The sequence below is a fragment of the Pelodiscus sinensis genome, chromosome 11 (genome assembly GCF_049634645.1).
Source record: "Pelodiscus sinensis isolate JC-2024 chromosome 11, ASM4963464v1, whole genome shotgun sequence".
Lineage (NCBI taxonomy): Eukaryota > Metazoa > Chordata > Testudines > Trionychidae > Pelodiscus > Pelodiscus sinensis.
This window is the reverse complement of record NC_134721.1, coordinates 26,548,841-26,567,774: the sequence shown is the minus strand read 5'-3', so window position 1 is coordinate 26,567,774 and position 18,934 is coordinate 26,548,841. Positions and strand designations below refer to the sequence as shown.

Below are 18,934 nucleotides of genomic sequence, written 5' to 3'. Positions count from 1 at the left end.
GCAAATTTGAGGTAACAGGGCCCAGCAGAGTAACACAGATACTATTAACAGCTCAGCTCTGGAAGGGCTTAGTTACAGGGGCTTGACAGCACCCAGGAGTTCAGCCCAGCTCAGCCCCCAAAGGAATCAAACTCAAAAAAAATGGGTCTTGCTCTGCATCAAAGTTTTACATACAGAAACTCATAACGTTTGTTCTCTTTATCAATGAAAGAGAGAAATATAGAGCTGTTGCTCCTCCCGCCCCCCCCCCCCGGGAAACAATTATTTACACTAGATTTGATGATAAAAATGATTTTATTAAGTATAAAATACAGGATTTAAGTGAATGCAAGTGATGACACACACATCAAAATAAATTACAACTAAAGCTCAACAAAACACACCACCTAAGCCTACTACGCTGAAAGGAATTGTTACAAACCATAATTTCTCAGTCTACTCCAAATTTCAGGTAAAGTTCTTCAAGACAAAGCTGATCTTTTCTCTGACCTGGGTTTTACAGTTTTTCCCCTAGTTATTTGAGTTCTTTTCTGTCCAGGTCCTTTCATGTGTTCTCTTGAGGTGTGGAGCAGTCTGTGAAGCCAGTTGAAGACCATCAGAGTTTGCGTCTCGTTCCTTAAATAGAATTTCCCCAGGATGGGAAGTCTTTGTTCCATTCTCCACATTCTAGTGGAAAAATAACAAAATCAAGATACATTCCAGCACCAGGTGGCATTCTCACATGTCTTTGTAAGGCTAACCACAGTTTAGGCTTACCGGAAAAGCAAGACTATTCATAGATCATTGCCTTGAGCACCACTTACAGCTTAAGTGCCACTAATAGCTTTCACTGGAAGGCTTGAATTAATAAGCAGGTTTACACTTCATATTTCTAACTTCACATACAATAAAGATATGTGCACACACGTACAATATACTCATTCAGGGAGTTACACGATCTTGAATAAGTTATTTGCACCATTTTGCATAAAGCATGTTTGAGTTATGCATATTCATATTCAAAAACCTATTTCCATAAAAATACGGGGCACAGTGTCACACAATGTACAACAAGACAGAGCAGTATAAATTATACTTGTACTGAAATTTCTTCAGTGGTGTGTAGAGGGAAGTTGGCACATATATAAGATTTAGAATTCTGTTTTTATTTTTCCTTGTGAAGGTCTATGTGGTATGTCTACAGTATAAACCTACAATTGGCCTTTGCTGTTTAATTGCAGTGTAAATGTCTGGGCCTGGGCTAGAGCCTTGGTTCTAGGATCTTAAGAGGTTTGAGGGTCCCAGAGCTCAGGCTGCAGCCCAAACCTGAAAGGTCTATCTACAGTTCAACAGCTCCACAGCCCGAGTCAGTTGGCATGGACCAGCCATGGGTGTCTAATTGCAATATAAATATACCCTTAGAGAATTTTGCTTAACCCAGTCTCTTGTCACTGCATCCCTAAGACTCTTTCTCTGCTAGCTGCTCTAGTTTCTGATTTTCACAGGTTTGATTTCAAGCTTCCAGTGTTTGCTTTGAATGTTTTACTTGGCTCTAAGACATGTTTGGCATCTAGTAATTTCCAATTCTCTTGAATTTTACTAGCGCTAATAATTTTGGAAAAACTTAAACAACAAATAATAGTCTGGTAGACTAACAAAATATGTAGATGGTATTATGCGCTTTCGTGGGCACTCTGGTCATCTGAAGAAGTGCGCTGTGCACACAAAAGCTCATGATATCATCTACACATTTTGTTAGTCTTCAATGTGCTACCAGACTATTTGTTGTGTTTTACGTTTTTCCTGTTACAAACTAACTCAGCTACTCCTCTGAATAATTTTATAGTTAGATGTCAGATCTTGGAAAAGCAGATGCTTCAAATAAACTTTTCCATAACTTTTTTAGTTTTCAACTTGCAATAATAGTACTATAAAGAAGTATAAAAATGTAAGACATTAAAATAAGAAATAGTGGCAGTAAACTAAGAGTTTTCAGTGTCTCAGACTATTAATAATGTATACACTAGTTCTGTGCAATAAATTTTATAACATAATCAACTTGACAAATTACAGCTCTTCAAGTGCTTGCTCATATTTATTCTTTATACACTGTGTGCATGATTGCCAGCATGTTTTTACCCTAGCTACTACCTGAGGAGGTGGCAGATGGGTAGGGAGATATATATGGCATTGCACCAGCACCACGCAAGGCACTCCACAGCTGTCCCAGCAATCATGCACACACAGATCTAATTGGATTAAATGAATAACACATCTTGAAGAAAAACCAATTATAAAGATGAGAAACCAGGTTTTTTTTTTACAAGTCCTCTCAGGTTTTTCCATAATACTTTTTGAAGGCATATAAAGCGTTATTTCTTTGACTATTTTACTCAGAGTAACTTGACATTAACAGGTGAACTAGAAAAGTTGAGGAAGGAGTGGGGTGACCTAGAAGCTGAATGCGTCTCCTTAAAGAAGAAAAATACTTTGCTTGCATCTGAACTTGAACAACAAGAAAAAGAGCTTCATAGGTAAGTGCTACTGAATGTAAGGTTACAAATGACCCTACCTCAAAAGGTTTTTATGACAGCTAATAAAGAATTTAAAAATTAGGGTCAAATATGTTTTTTGTTTTGTTTTTTTAACTAACTTGTACCCAGGAGAACCAAAATGAATTATATGCATTTTATTAACCTGTGTTTTGCTGATAGTTTCGGTCCAAAAACATTTCACATTTCCAGTTAGTTACATATACACATTTTCTGTGCTCTGTTTTTAAAATTTTTATATATTACTAATAAACCTAGAATATATGTCAGGTGATGCATCCTATTTTAAATTAAATTTTGCCACTTTAATAGGGACTTGAGAATATGAATTCTAATATTGGTTTAACTCAACAAAAGTAAAAAAAACGTAAACAACTAACGGTCCTTTGATGTGTGTTAAGTTTTCTCAGTTACAAACTAACATGACTACTCCTCTGAGTTGCATAAGAGTAGCCTTTGCTTTACTGTCCAAATGAGAAAAATATATACAAGAACTTGAATTAGGACATGCTTAATATTTGGAGCTTGCAAATAACATTGAGATAGTATAGATGAGGATCAGGAAATCCTCTCACATCACTAATGGTAAACTTTGCAGAAGTGATACTCTGTTGTAAGATATATTTCGTTTACCAGGTTATAGCAATTAATAAAGATACATCTCCAATTCTTAAGACTATATACTTCAAAACTGTCTTTTGAATGACAAGATTATTCAGAAAGTTCTTATGATTAGAATATAGTTTGATCTTCTAGTTCTTTCACTCTTACAGTCATTTTACCTCACTGCTAAAGAATACCTAAAACATCCAACTAACATAGTGGTAATTGTCCATTTTATTCCCTCTTTCTTCAGCATCCCTTAGTCTTTTGTTTTGGGGGTTTTGTGATTTGATAATACATCTAGACTATAATATTGGGTCAATAATCTGTTTTTCTCCAAGTAGTATCCACATGGGTGCTTCATTTCAGATGCTCATTCACTCTTGAGTCCTTTATTAGAGATATTCCACTAGCATTGTTCATGTGCTCTGCCCATGTGCATTATGCTTCCAGATACCAGGGCTGCATAGAGGTGTATGGGCAAACTGCTTTCAGTTCCTTCTCAACCACCTTGGCCAAAGACAGAGCCTTAGCATGTCCACTTTGAGCATGTCTCAGCTGTTCTGTTTTTCTAGAGTTGTTTGTTAAGATTAGCTAGTTGATAGTAATAGTTAGAGATAAGCAGTAAAAGGGTGGTTTCACTCCTTTCCTTTTCCTTGGAGAGACTTCTTTTTCCTGCCAGCACATATGTGGCTCAGTGGGTTTCAAACACTGCCTTTCCTGCCAAGAGGCTATGCCTGTGAGCAAATGCCAGTCTGTGTGTGTCCATTGCTTTGGAGAGTCTCACATTTCCCAGAAGAGCAACTTCTAATTTGGCCCTCATGTCCAGGATGAGGGAAAAGGACATCAAACTCAAATTGCTGCTGCTGATATGCTCCCTTGGACTAGCTTCTGAATCAGATCAGATAAGAATCTATGGGTGTTGGTGAAGGCAGGGCTGGGGGAGGCAAGCCTCCAGCCCCACCCCTTCTCTTGAGGCCCCACTCCTTTCCTGCCTCCCATAGGGAGGCAGGGCGGCATGCTGCACATATGCTCCCCTCTTCCAACCACAAGGAGGGAAGCGGGTGGGCAGGTACTTGCTCACCCCAGCCTTAGAGGAGTGCGTGCCACATGACCTGGCCTGGCCTCTGCAGCTCCGGAGCACAGGCAGAGGGTGGACACCCCACACGGTGCAGCCCAGCCTCTTCAGCCCCAGAGGACAGCCTCTCCAACCCAGGAGCACCGGGGAAGGGAGGAGGGCACAGCCCAGCCTCTCCAGCCCCAAGAGGGCAGGTGCTGGGGGCAGCAACACTCTGCCCCCAAATGGCCTTCAGAAGGCATTCTGGGGTGGAGTGTGAGCAAGGCCAGGCTGGTGGTTTGGGAAGGCAAAGCCTTCCCCCACCCTACACGCCAGATGCCCATGGAAGACTCTTTCCGCTGCCCTGTTAAAGCTTTTCTAAACAGAAGCAATGTCCCTTAAACCTCAGCACAGGTGTCTCATGAGGAGGGAAAAGATTATAGAGGCTTGAGAGAAGCCCTCCAAAAAAAGCGAACAGTGGACTCTCATCTTAAGGAACCAGCTACAAAAACCCCCACATCCCTCATGATATCTATAGTCTCCAAAGCTTAGCCCCCTCAACTCAAGACTGTTGAGTCAAAAGACTTCTTCCAACATAGCAGTGGGGCTGGAAATTCCTGGGCTTCAAAGGAAAGACACACCTTTGATACCTCCTACCTGGGATGGGGAAGGCAAGCATAAGCAGGCTGGACTGTAAATTTCAAACACAGCCCCACCCTTGGTATCTATACTTTCAGCGCTTTTGATACCAAGCAAGCAATGGTGCCAGGGCATCATTGACATCTACATTAATACACCCACCATCAATATGGTATCATTGTCGTTGGCTTTCATGTTGCTACTGATCCCCTACTTAATACCACAAAAGTTCAGATACATGGAGGACTCTGATCTCTGGACAACCATGCTCCAGTACCACATAACTTTCCACCATTTTGTGTAAGTGTTCCTCTACTGGATGATGGAGGAGAGGATGAAGGAGCCATCCAGGTGGTCTCTCTTGTTTCTGTTCAGGGTTCTTCAGCATATTCCTTCAGGAACCCAGTCACAGAGAAGATTACACTCATCGTTAAGGGTGGATGAACCAACGCTGCATGCCACCCCTAATCCTATGGGCATCCCTATGGCCACACAGCAGCAATTTACCAGACTATTGATACCACCACATTGGCTGGAGCTTGATATACAGCTCCTTCTACCCCTCTGCCTCACACCACACTACAGGCAGAGACATGTGAGGAGCAAAAAGCCAGAAGGTGTTAGAGGCAACAGCTCAAATACTGATTTTATGTCTTTACCACCATCACTGTCCAACCATTTTCAGCAATTTCAAGACCTCAAAAAGGGGGTAGCAGACTCTCTTCAGATTCCATTTGATGACAGGAAGGACTCACAGCACATACTGTTGGATATCCTGCAACCAGCAGCATCCTTCAGTGTAGTGGTACTCATTAGTAACATGCTCCAAGATCCAGCCGGCACTGTGTGGAAGGCACCTACCAGGGTTCACATTTGGGATGAGGAGCCCACCTCAGTGCCCTCATGATTCATGGCAGATGGAGAATCCAGGAGACATCATCTGGGCTCTGAAAAATGCTGATTTCATTTAATACTCTTCATTGGGACAAATCAATCAGAGTCATGTTTTATGTCAACAAGCAAGAGCAAGAGGCATCTCCTTGTGTGTCAAAACCATTAAGTTAGTCAAGTACAGGCATTCCCCGGGTTACATGGATCCGACTTACATCGGATCCCTACTTACAAACGGGGTGAGGTAACCTCGCACTATCTGCTTCCCCCCAGCAGACCAGGGAGTCGCAAAGCTAGCGTCCCCGTCCCCCCCCCTCCGCAGACCAGGGAGACGCGGAGCGGCTTTTCTCAGCAGACACCTCAGCTTGAGAATAAAGGACTGAGGGAAGTGAGGTGTGGGAGAATAAAACTGAGCTCTGGAGAAATGTTTGGCTAGAGTTTCCCCTACAATATGTACCAGTTCCGACTTACATACAAATTCAACTTAAGAACAAACCTACAGTCCCTATCTTGTATGTAACCCGGGGACTGCCTGTATATTGTTTTGAAAAATAAAACACCTGTAGTGCATAATCATCAAATTCAAATTTCAGTGGTCCACACTTCCAGTATCCAGAACACCGCAGCCCATCTCCTAAGCAGATTCTTCTTACGGGACTATGAATGGGAGTTAGACTCTGAAGTTCTCCATAGCATATTCCAAAAATAGAGACTGCAGAAGGTACCGTATATTCCGGCGTACAAGACGACCTCTGATGTTAAAAAACATCCCCCAAAAATCGGGGGTCGTCTTGTACGCCGGATGCCCCGCCGCCGGAGCCCCTCCGCGGCTTTGAAAGCCTCGGGGGAAGCCTGTGGCGGGGCATCCCAGGCGCGCATGGGCTGCCCCCCCGCCGGAGCCCCTCCGCGGCTTTGAAAGCCTCGGGGGAAGCCGGCGGGGGGGCATCCCAGGCGCGCATGGGCTGCCCCCCCGCCGGAGCCCCTCCGCGGCTTTGAAAGCCTCGGGGGAAGCCGGCGGGGGGGCATCCCAGGCGCGCATGGGCTGCCCCCCCCCCCCCCCCGCCGGAGCCCCTCCGCGGCTTTGAAAGCCTCGGGGGAAGCCGGCGGGGGGGCATCCCAGGCGCGCATGGGCTGCCCCCCCCCCCCCCCCCCGCCGGAGCCCCTCCGCAGCTTTGAAAGCCTCGGGGGAAGCCGGCGGGGGGGCAGCCCATGCGCGCCTGGGATGCCCCCCCGCCGGCTTCCCCCGAGGCTTTCAAAGCCGCGGAGGGGCTCCGGCGGGGGGGGCAGCCCATGCGCGCCTGGGATGCCCCCCCGCCGGCTTCCCCCGAGGCTTTCAAAGCCGCGGAGGGGCTCCGGCGGGAGGGGGGGGGGCAGCCCAGGCGCTCCTGGCGGCTTTGCTCCCGGTGCCTCTGGTCTGCTGGGGACCATCTCCAGCAGACCAGGGACACCGGGAGCAAAGGAGGCGGAGGGGCGCTGGGGTATAAGATGAAACCCTATCTTTTAATTAAAAAGATAGGGGGTCGTCTTATACACCCAGTCGCCCTATACGCCGGAAAATACGGTAGATTTTTTTCACATGCAGAGACAAGAGACGTCTTTTTTCTGCTTGAGTACAGAAGCCTTTCTTCAGTCTTGAAAGAAAAGTTTGTTCTAGGTATGTTTCCCTGTCATGGCTCCTTCCCCACTCTGGCATGATAAATGCAGAAGTGGGGGCCAGCAAGTGTACCCCAAAGCCTTATCTACCAGGCTTTGATATAAAACTTCCCCCAAGATCTTAAAAACCTAGATCTTGGGAATAAAACTTCCGCTGCCACCACCCAAATGTTGATAAAGAAATTAGGGGAAAGATCATTTGGGAAATCTCACCCCTATGCAAAAATCAGGGCACACAATTAACCACTGCCAGGTTAATAAAAGAAAAGAAAGAACTTTTATTATTACAATATTCCTGTTGCAAGCATAATGACTAGATAGGAAGGTAACAAAATATACTCATGGAGAAACTCCGTGGGCCTAGAACTTAATTACAAAGAAAAGCCAAAACATCTTTTAAACAGTGCCAGATCTCAGATCCCATACCCAATCCTTAAAACAATAAAACCTAACGAAACTACCTAAACTTTACCCTACTTACAGAAAATGAAGAATGGTGTCTTGGAGAGAGAGAGAGAGACATGCTTGTCCTTCTCTGTAGCTGCAGAGAACTCTCTGAGACACAAAAGGGAGAAAAGAAAAACCCAAATTCCTTTGTCCCAGTTTGAAAAGTCCCACCTATATTCCTATTGGTCACTCCACCTGGCTAGGTGTAGTTAACCCCTTAATCCCCAGGCTGCTGGCTAACCCTCATAATCATGAAAGAAAAGTTTGTTCTAGGTATGTTCCCCTATGAAGGGTAATGAACAGACAGAACAGGACCAATTGCTCTTACAGTGCTAGCCTGGTCAAGATGAGTTTTGGTACTCTTACCTGCTCCATCTTGGTACCTAACCACCATTCGAGCCTAATTACTTCTCATTTCCTCTCCCGGGATGCAGGACATGTGCCTCACACCATTGTAGGAGTTCTGTACCTCAAGGTGTGGTTCCTAGATGGTTCATGGATACTTGCTTTATGGAAGTACAATAGATGCTAATGAACAGTAGAAAGAGATCAAATCAAAGTGTTTACTTAAAAGAGAAGAAATAGAAGAGATTTTTACACTGGTGGTGGTGTGGCTGCCTCCTGCCTGAATATATGCTACTTTCAGACATCATGGATTACCTGTTGAAACTGAAGAAATCAGGGTTTTCAGTTAGTCTGATCAAAGCCAATTTAGTGCAGTATCAGCCTTCGATCCTCCAGTAGAAGGATTCTCCATGTTTTGCTCACCTGGTATCTTCTAGGTTTATTAAAACTAAGGGAATCTCTACTCCAGATTAAAGATCCCACCAAACATGAAACACAGATTTCTTCCTTTTTTATCTTGAGATGTCCATTTGAACTTTTCTGATTTGTTTAACTATGAAGAAAGCTTTTTTAGTAGCCATCATGTTGACCAGCAGGACTGCAGGATATGGGTGTCACGAGGAAAGATCTCAAATCCCTTTATAGTATTAAAGGACCAACTGTCTTTTTTGTCCACACTCTGAATTCTTGCCTAATTTTTTATTGGCATTCCAGCCTAGCCAATCAGTTCACCTACCAGTGTTTTTTCTGATACCACATAGCTCTGTGTAGGAATCCTGTTTCCATATCCTGTACCTTAGAAGGGCATTGGCTTTCTACTTAGATAGAACCAAACAATTTCAAAAGTCACGTAGGTTCATCTCCTATTCAGATAGATCCAAGAAGTCCACAGTCTCTACTCAGAGACTGTCAAAATGGATATCTGAATGTATTATCACTTGTGGTGCTGCAGTTCATTCTTCTCCTTCCTTCAAAGGGTGATAGTGTATTGGATGGATCACAGGCAACATCTGTGGAACACTGTTAACAATGCCAGTATCTGAGAGCTGTAGGGCTACTAGAAAGGCATGCATTTGTGGAACATTACAGTTTGATTCATGCTGCTGGATCAAAAGTCACACTTGGTTCTTCAATACTGCTTTCAATTCTGGACTTAATTTCCTCTCAGGATATTGCTCAAAAGTCACCCAAAGTGAAGCACCTGGCCACTCGCGATATATAAGAGGTTACTGACTTCGTGCAGTAGCTGGTCCTTTGATATGAATGTTCCTTGGGTGCTCCACTATCTGCCCTCTTTCCCCTCAGCTTTGCAGTATTCGATGTTCCAGTGGAGAAATCTTGAAGATAGTTGCTTGTGTACCCCTATATTGCCTTGGTTGCAATATGAGGAGGCACAAGACACATGCACAAGACAGACATGGCTAGTGTAAAATCTCTGATCAAGGGCTTGAGAGATGCATACACACCTGAGCTGGATTACCCATAGAGCGAGACATTTCATTATTGCATAAAACGAGATACCTCTTTTCAAGGCTGTTCCCCACTATGGCACAACGAATGCAGAAGTGGGGGTCTGCAAAAGCACCCCAAAATCTGATCTCTTTAGGCTTTGGTACAAAAACTTCCCCAAAAATCCTAATACCTGGACTTTGGGAAATAAATACCGCTGCCACCACCCAAGTAATGGTAAGAAAACCAGGGAAGAGATCACTTGGGAAATCTCAGCCCTAAAGGAAAAAAAGAAGACACAAAAATTAACCAATACTAGGTTAAATAAAAAAGAAATATTTTATTATCAAAACAAAACCCCAGTTACAAGCATAGTTGGAATGGCTAGATGGTAAGAGCCACGAATTAATATACTCATGGAGGATCCCCCCCATGGGCCCACAAAACTTAGTTACAGAAGAGAGGAAAAACCATTTCTACAGCACAGACATCAGATCCAAATTTCCAAACCAGAAAACAATAAAACCTGACGGATTTATCTAGACTTTACCCTACTTACACATTATGAAGAATCTTTTTCTTGGAGAGAGACATGTCTTCTGTCTCCCTCAGTATCTAGAGAGCAAATTGGCTCAGAGACAAAGGAGGGAAAACCCAAAAATTCCTTTGTCTCAGTTTGAAATCCCTATCTGCATTTCTGTTGGCTGTGCAGATACCTGGCTAGGTACTGGGACATAGTTCACCCCTTAGTCCCCAGGCTGCTGGCCATCCCTCATGGCCATGACACCGCTTCTTTTAGACTTGGATTTTTACTCTCTTACTTTATTGTTCCATAAGTTCTAGTTGTAGTTATCAGTGAAAGTTCCCTTCAGTTGAGCATTCCAAGAAGGGACAAATCATTGTTTTAGACAAACAGATGCCAGTCCTCATACATGTATCTGCATTCTAATTCTGCACCCACTTTCCTTAACTCCTGACATTTCCCATCTTCTTTTCTACCCTATGTTTCTACTATATTCAGTCTGACGCTATCACACCTACCCATTACAGTTCCCCATAAAATGATATTCTGCACCAATCTATTTTCCCACAGAATCTGACTCCATCCTGACTGAGTCCAATTTTTTAAAAGTAATTATAGTGGTCTGTGCACTTAAATATGCGATCACTTTTTAACCTGTTTCTTCACATGAAACGTTCATGTGTAGCTGTTACAGGCACAAATTACAATTACTTAAATAATTAGTATTTAATTATTTAACATAGATTTTTACATTAAAGTGCACAACTTTATGAAATAACTAGATTTTCAAGAAGACTTTTATTTTCTATTCTAGAATATGAAAGCTGTTTATTGTTACTGATAAGCTAGAATGAACTAACCTGAAGTAGACAGACCTGTACATTGTTATGCATATTGTAAAAATCTCTTTGAGAAGCACTGCTCTTATGAGTGAGTAAAGTATCTGTCGTCATTTTATTTATATAAATAGATAATCCAAAAAATGTCAATCCTTGGCCAAATTTTCTTTTGTTCCTTTGTCATATGGCATGCTGCTGCTGCTCTCCATTCCAGGGATAGATGCAGTTTGGTGGTGCTGTGTGGGAATAAATATAAATTGTTTTATTTTAAAATGTGAGTTGTTAATTTAATATTGTTTTGCAGTTCTCAGAAACAGAGTTTAGCACTAACCAGTGATCTAAGTGTTCTTGAAATGACTCATAAGGAACTTGAAAATCAAGTGGGATCTTTGAAGGAACAACATCAACGCGATGCAGCAAGTCTAAAAACTCTACTCAGTGAAGCTGAAAATCAAGCCAAGGATGCTCAGAAAGAGGTAAAATCAAAGACATTAATTTCTGTTACGATTGGATCTGATGAGCAGCAACAGGTATTTATGCAAACTAATTGGAAATATAGTGAAAAAAGGAAATAGTAATTATCTCAAAACTTCTCAGAATTGTTAATGAGTGTTTCTGCATCCATGGGACTTGATGCACAAATGAGGGAATTTGTAAATCTAAAAGGGAAGCTCAAAGTGTGTGTGTGTGTGTGTGTGTGTGTGTGTGTGTGTGTGTGTGTGTGTGTGTGTGTAAATGTTTAAAATATTTGCTTTTGCAGGCAAAGTGCACTATTTTAAAGCTGTTAATGAGCAATTTTCACTTATGACTACTACTCAAATGGTAGGTAGACCGTTATCTTCCTGACCATAGCATTGCATTCTCAGTAACCTTTATAAATAGGTATCAACTATTCTTAGAAAATGTGTGTTATGTTAGATGTGTGTTATGTTTTTTCCCCTAAGCCCTCAAAATTCACGTCCTTCTCTGTCCTTCCTATTCAATAAGAGTATGGCTTTGGAGCCTGAGGACTTTTGAAGATGATTACGAAATGTATATGATAAAGTTAGAACCCTTCATATGGGGGGAAAAAAGCTGTAATCGTTTATTTCTTCTCATGAACACAATCAGAAATGCTTTATTCAACCATTGATGTTGTTTTCATTATCCTTTTTGCATTGCTTTGTCATAAGTTCATCACCATGGTGTTCCATACCATTTTTATATTTCAGAAAAAAGTTAAGGTTATTAACATTAACTTGATATCTATAGAAGTTCTATATCCATAATGGAGCTGCTACTTTTAACTCAAGTGGTAAAGACCTGACACTACTTTTGATATTTAAAGCAATAGTTTCTAGTCCCCTCTCCCCTCCCCCAATGATCCAGTGATCTGTTCTGTTGGTTGCCTTGCAGCCTGTAAAATAATTTGAACACCTCTAAACCTTGAATGATAGGGGCAAGCATTTCCTGGGCAGGGCAATGTTGGACAATGTATCAAAATATGAGTGTTCATGTTTGGCCCACATGGAGAATAAGAGCCTGATACTCATAATACACTGTAACACACAGTCTTCTAAAAATATCTACAATGTTGTTTACTCTTACAATCTTTTCAATTTTAATGGTCTTGAAGTACAACTTTGAGGTAAAAGTTTGATTTGTCTCAGTGTTATGCTTAAAAGAAGCACACGGGACCTTTTTCAGGGGGATAAGGCAATATGCTGCATTTATTGATAATATGACAAAGCATTTATTGATAATATAACAAAGTAGCATATGCAGTCACACATTTTTGCAGTGTGGAAAGAAAGCTCCACCTTGCAGCTTTCTGAAGAGACCGGAATTCCTAAAGATGCATGTATTATGCACCTTTCCCAACCATTCCATGTTGATGTCGGGTGAAATGGCCCTTGTGATCCACCAGTGCTTACAGCACTATTGAGAAGTACCCTTCGCAATTTATGTACTCTTTGGCAAATTGGTTGGGTGTCATGTTTTTCTCTTAGCCAGTACCCTTTGGGCCAACAGGGGAGTCCCCTGGAGTGGCGATGCTATTCCAGGCAATATATACTTCTGCTGGCCCTCCACCCCCTCAGTTGCTTCTTACTTCTCATGAGGGTTGTTGGAAGGTGCTCCTGAGCTTGCTCAGCAAGCACCCTTTAGCAGTTACTCAGTGTTAGTTCTTTGTTCAAGTTTTCAGTTTATGGTTCTTATCTGTTCTTAAGTAATTATTAAGTGTTGTGTTATCCTGTGCTAAAGACCCACTGCAGTTCTCACTCCGTGTGCCCTCAAGGCTTCAAGCCCTGTGAGAAGTGTCAGAGGCTTATGCCTTGTGGTGACCTGCACTCTACCTGCCTTAAGTGCCTGGGCGAGGCCCGTTTGTCCAAACCCTCTAAAATTTGCAAGGCGTTCAAGCTGCACACAAAACAAGAAAGAACCATGTCTGAAGATTATCTTGATGAAGGTGGGTTTACAACTGGCACTGGCATCCGACCCAACACCAGCAACTCAGAGCACACTGGTCACTGGTGTGAGAGGTGTCAGCCCATTTGGGCAATTCTGCACTGCATAGACCTAGGCACCCATCTCAGATCCCGGTGCCTCAGAAGAAGAGGTGTAGCAGGGGCAGGTCACCCGTATGGCACTTGCCCTCCCTGCACCCTCAAGTGGGGCACGCAGTGCCATTGAGCACTGCGCCCAGACCAGCTCAGTCGGGTAAGCCCGATGGGAGACTTCCTGGAGCCCTCTATTCCAGAGGCTTTTGAGGCAGCCAGGGACTTGATTGAGCTGTCACTTTCTTCTACCTTGGCACCTGCCTCAGATAAGGATTGGGACCTCAGTCGGCACCGATCAGCCACCAAGGCACCCAGAGCCCCAGGACCAGAGCCGAGGAAACAGCGCCGGTCTGGTCTGACACGCCACCCCGGTACCAAGTACAGTACCTTCTACAGCCCCGGCACCGGTGGCAGCCTCAACCCCAGCTTGTGCCTCAGCATCAGACTTGGCACCGGGGCAAGGCCCTTGGGCAGCATTGAGTGTGGCACTGGGCTCTGTGACTGCTGGTCCCTCCACTCAGGGCCAATCAGGTCCAATCCTGGCCATGCCACCTCCTCTTCCCTGGCACCAGAGCAAGCTGGAGTTGATCATCCAGCACGCTCCAGCAGCAAGATCATCGGCTGTGTCCACCTCTGCTCCACCCTAATTGGCCTTGGAGTATTTGACTGACTCAAAGACAGAATCAATGTGGTAATTTAGGGGATACAGATCCAGGTCCCAGCCCCTGTCCTATTCTTGCCATTGATCACAGCACCGTAGTACCTCTGCTCATTAGTAACAGCACCAATAGGTGCAGCCAGTTCTGGTACCAGTGATTCAGCAGTCCTGGCCCCCACAGGCACCAGCCCTGACTTAGTGGCCATTTGGGACCCCCTGGACCTACCACCAGAGCTGGAGTTGGTCTTTTCTAGGTCTATGGCACCTCCTTTGGCGACTCCACTGTCTTGGTCCCCCATGTCAGGGCAGTCACTTCTGCCAGGCCAGACCTCCCCTCCACAGTGCCCTCCTCTGGGGCCTCTCAGACCCCCTTGCAAACCTGTGCCTCTGTGGAGGTGGGCCCTACGGGGTCCTCATCTTCCTACCCAAACGAGGCCTTAGGCAACACTCTTCCTCCGTGGACTCGAGGGCACGCCAGGACCTCCTTTGCCACCTGGCCCAGAGCCTGGGGGTCCAGGCTGAAAGGGTATCAGAGGACTCTGACCCTACAGGCGACATCTTACAGCCTGATACCCTTACCAGAGTGGCATACCTATTAACAGAATAGTTGCTAGGATTTTGAAGTCCCTCTGGCAAACTCAGGCCTCTATTCCACCAATGAATGAGAGGGCTTGAGTGGTGGTACTTCATGTCCCAGGAGGGGAACAAATACCTCTTCTCCCATCCTCCTCCAGGGTCTTCGGTCGTCTATGTGGTGAGCCAAAGGGAAAGGCAGGGCCAGCCGGGTACCACTCCCAAGAACAGGGATGCCAAGAAAATGGACCTGTTAAGCAGGAAGGCCTACGCATCCGGAGGCCTCCAGTTCCGTATCGTGAACCAGCTGGTTCTGCAGTCCTGCTATGCCTATAATACCAGAGCCTCCATGGACAAGTTTACTGAGTTGCTGTCCAGGGACTCTCAGCCCGAGTTAAGAGCCCTCTCGGAGGAAGGCAGGGCAATCTCTAGGTCTGTGCTCCACACTGTCCTTGATGTGGCTGCATGGCGCATGGCCCATGGCCATGGGGCTGGTTCTACAGCACAGTTCCTGGTTGCAAGGGTCCGAAGTGCCCGCTGAACTACAGAATACCATCCAGGACCTCCCCTTTGAGAGCCTGTCCCTATTCTCTGAGCATACAGACCAATTGTTGCATGGCCTCAAAGACACCCGGGCCACATTAAAGTCCTTGGGTATTCACACTCCAGCTACCCAAGGGCGCTCCTTCTTGGGCAGCAACGCCCCTAGGTCTTCCCAGCAGGGCACGCACCCTGACTTCTCCCATCACTGTAGTAGGAACGGCAATGGGAGGAACAGCAGATGCCATCCCCGGCCGGGTCACGGTCTTTCTAGTAAGTTCTTGGGGCCCCATCAAGGGTTTTGAGGGTATACCTGTGGACAGTTTACCAGCCTCATCCCTCCCCTTCCGGGACCACCTGTTCCTTTCCACTGGGTCTGAGAGTCCATTACCTCGGACCTTTGGGTCCTAGAAATGGTGGGAAGGAGGTACATCATCCCCTTCTGTTCTGTTCCTCCCTCCCACTCCCTACCTCGTCCCTCTCCAGGGACCCCTCTCACTAGCTTCTCCTTGGGGAGGGGGTTCTTCAGCTCCTCATCCTGGGGGATGCAGAGGCAGTTCCCCCTGGGGTGCTGGGCAAAGGCTTCTGTTCCCGGTATTTCCTGTTCCCCAAAGGTCGGTTTCATCCCATCCTGGACCTTAGGGATCTCAGTGCCTTCATCATCAAGACCAAAATCAAAATGGTGACTCTAACACCCAGAGACTGGTACGCTGACCTCGATCTAAAAGATGTCTACTTTCATATTTCCATTGTATTCCACCACCATTGGTTCTTCCGCTGTACAGTGAGCAGGGACCACTATCAGTTTGTAGCCTTTCTCTTGGGCTTTCCATGGCCCCCCAGGTCTTCACAAAGCGTATGGCCGTCATCACCGCTACTCTGAGAAAACGAGGCATCCGCTATCTGGACAACTGGCTTTTACATGGGTGCTCCGTGAACCAAGTGTGGGCTCACATCACATTGGTTCAAGAACTTTCAGCAGTTGGGTCTGCTCCTGAATGTGTCCAAATAGACCTTAGTGCCTACTCCAGTGATAGAGCTTGTGGGTGCCAGTCTGGATTCCACAGTGGCCAGGGCCTGTATGCACCTTCTGGGTCTAATGGCCGCATGCACTTACGTCACGCAGCACACCAGGCTTCGCATGTGCCCACTGCAGATGTGGCTGATGTGGACTCACAACCCGTCCTTTCACATGTAGGACAGAATGGTAACAGTTCCCTCCGACATCCTTCACTCCCTGGACTGGTGGACCTGGGAGGAGGAGGTTTTTGCTGGAGTCCCATTCTCCAGGCCTCTACCAACTCTCCAGCTTCTGACAGATGCATCAGACTCCGGTTGGGGGGCCCACCTCGGAGACATGCAGACACAAGGTATGTGGTCCAGGGATGATCTCTCCCTGCACATCAGTGTCAGGGAGCTGCAGGCAGTTCGCCTCGTCTATGCAGCCTTCCTTTCCCAGCTCGGGGCACGTCCTCATCCTGTCCGACAACACGTCATACATCAACTGGCAGGGCGGGGCCCACTGTCCTCACCTGTGTCTGGAGGCCCTTCAGGTGTGGGATCTCTGCATTGGGGCGGATATTCTCCTGATTGCCCCCTATCTCCCAGGTTCCCAGATCACTCTGGCAGACTGGCTGAGCAGATCCTTCTCCAGCCACGGCCTCAGAGGGGATGTGGCTCTCAGGATCTTCCGCTGGTTGGAGTTTCCCCTTCTGGACCTGTTTGCCACAAGTCAGAACAGGAAGTGCCCGAGGTTCTGTTCTCTCATGCGGCTGGGGAGGGGCTCTCTGGGAGATGCGTTACTCATTCCCTGGCCCGGGGGTCTACTCTACACATTCCCTCTGGTCCACTGAGTGCTCCTGCGGGTGCAGGATTTCAGGGTGTCCTTGATTCTCATTGAGCCTCCATGGCCCAGGCAGCACTGGTTCTCGACCCCTTTCTACTTTGGAGTCACCTGGACATGAGCAATCATTCGAAGAAGAAAAAATGGTTACTTGTAACTACTTTTCTTCTAGATGTGTTGCTCGTGTCGGTTCCAAATTCCGCCCGCCTCCCCTTCTTCAGAGTAGTCCAGTAAGAAGAAATTGAGGGGGTGGAGGGCCAGCAGGGGTATATATTGGCCCGTATAGTGGCACCACTCCAGGGGGCTCCCCCGCTGGCCCAAAAAGTACTGCTCAGGAGAAAATTTCTGACGATACGCACACGCCGTGCGTGCGCATACCTACATGGAATGGACATGAGCAACACATATTGAACAACAACAGTTATGAGGTAAGTAACCGTTCTATCAGTGAGCTAGACATATACAGCCTGGGGTTAGTACAGAAAGTGTCTTAATATAAACAAAGTTACATATTTTGGTTTTGTATCATTAATGCATTAGTATCTCTCTTGATTAAGGAGACACTCTCAGTAAATTGTGTTTGTGGCACATAAGCCAAATATGGTCAGGCACTGCTGTCATTGTAGCTGGCCGTCATCACACTGCAATTTCACATGAAGCGCTATCTTGAATTCACCCCTCTTGAGAAGTGCATAATTTTTCCCACCTCAGCTATAAAAATATTTTTGTCTGTCTGAAAATAAATTAGAGGGTCCAGAATTAATGGACTATCTCAGAATATGCTAGGCAATTAAAATCATTCTAATGACACATCACTGCTGATTATATCAGAGACAAAGCACGGTCTCTTCTGGATAGCAAATGCATGGGAAATGTAAAAAGGAAAACTGAGTGTTGTAGGAAGCAGGTTTAGTTATTTAGTAGGAGAAATACTTTTTTGAGTCCATTCTGAACTAATGCTTTGTATGTCCATAGGGAACATAAGACAGGACTATGCAGCACTTTAAAGACTAACAAGATTGTTTATTAGGTGATGAGCTTTCGTGGGCCGGACCCAATTCCTCAGATCAAATTGTGGAAGAAAATTGGCATGACCATATATACCAAAGGGATACAATAAAAAAAAAAGTGCACACACATAAAAAGGACAAATCAAATTTCAGAACAGAGGGTGGATAAGGGGGGGAGGCTAATGTCTGTGAGCTAACAATTTTAGAGGTGATAATTGGGGAAGCTATCTTCGTAATGGGTAAGATAATTGGATGTGCTACCATTTGAATGAAATGTAAATGAGTTATTGAAGTTATTTTTAAAGTTTGTGTTTATACTAACATTAGGGGAATTTAACCTCAATTTGTAGGCTAAATTTTGTTTGGCGGTGGCATATTCTACCTTCTTAAATTCTTCTTGCAGTTTCATTTTAGTACTAGTGATCTTTACTTACTATTCTAAAACCTAGTACAGTGTTGTGTACTATTAGTTTCTGCCTTCTGTCCAAAAGGCTTCATTCCAGCTGTAGATGAAATAATTTATGAATATAGCATATGTCATTAGTAAAGATGTTGGTATCACACAAGATGAGACACTGTATAGATAAAACTTTGTTTTCCTTAAGTTATACCTGCAGTAGAATGTTATGAGTCTCTTTGCTATCAAAAAGCAAAGGCACATATGAAATTAATTCTAAGCCTTGAACACAAGGGGAGGAGAAATAATAGTAAAAACAAAACATAGACTGTTTCAGTAAAAATGGAAAAAGTTCCTTTTTAGATTTTTGTTGGGAAATAACATGGTTTTAATTATCCT

General features: G+C 44.9%; 1 protein-coding gene across 19 annotated transcripts in view; it reads left to right on the top strand.

The window, feature by feature from the left end:
• SLMAP (sarcolemma associated protein) overlaps nucleotides 1-18,934 on the top strand; it is a 203,684-nt gene that overhangs the window by 177,796 nt on the left and 6,954 nt on the right. For all 19 annotated transcript variants that reach the window (XM_014577409.3, XM_075938864.1, XM_075938860.1 and 16 more), the window contains 2 exons: nucleotides 2,396-2,513; nucleotides 11,282-11,453. In XM_014577409.3, the coding sequence (XP_014432895.1) occupies nucleotides 2,396-2,513; nucleotides 11,282-11,453 (290 nt within the window). The remainder of the gene's footprint in view (nucleotides 1-2,395; nucleotides 2,514-11,281; nucleotides 11,454-18,934) is intronic.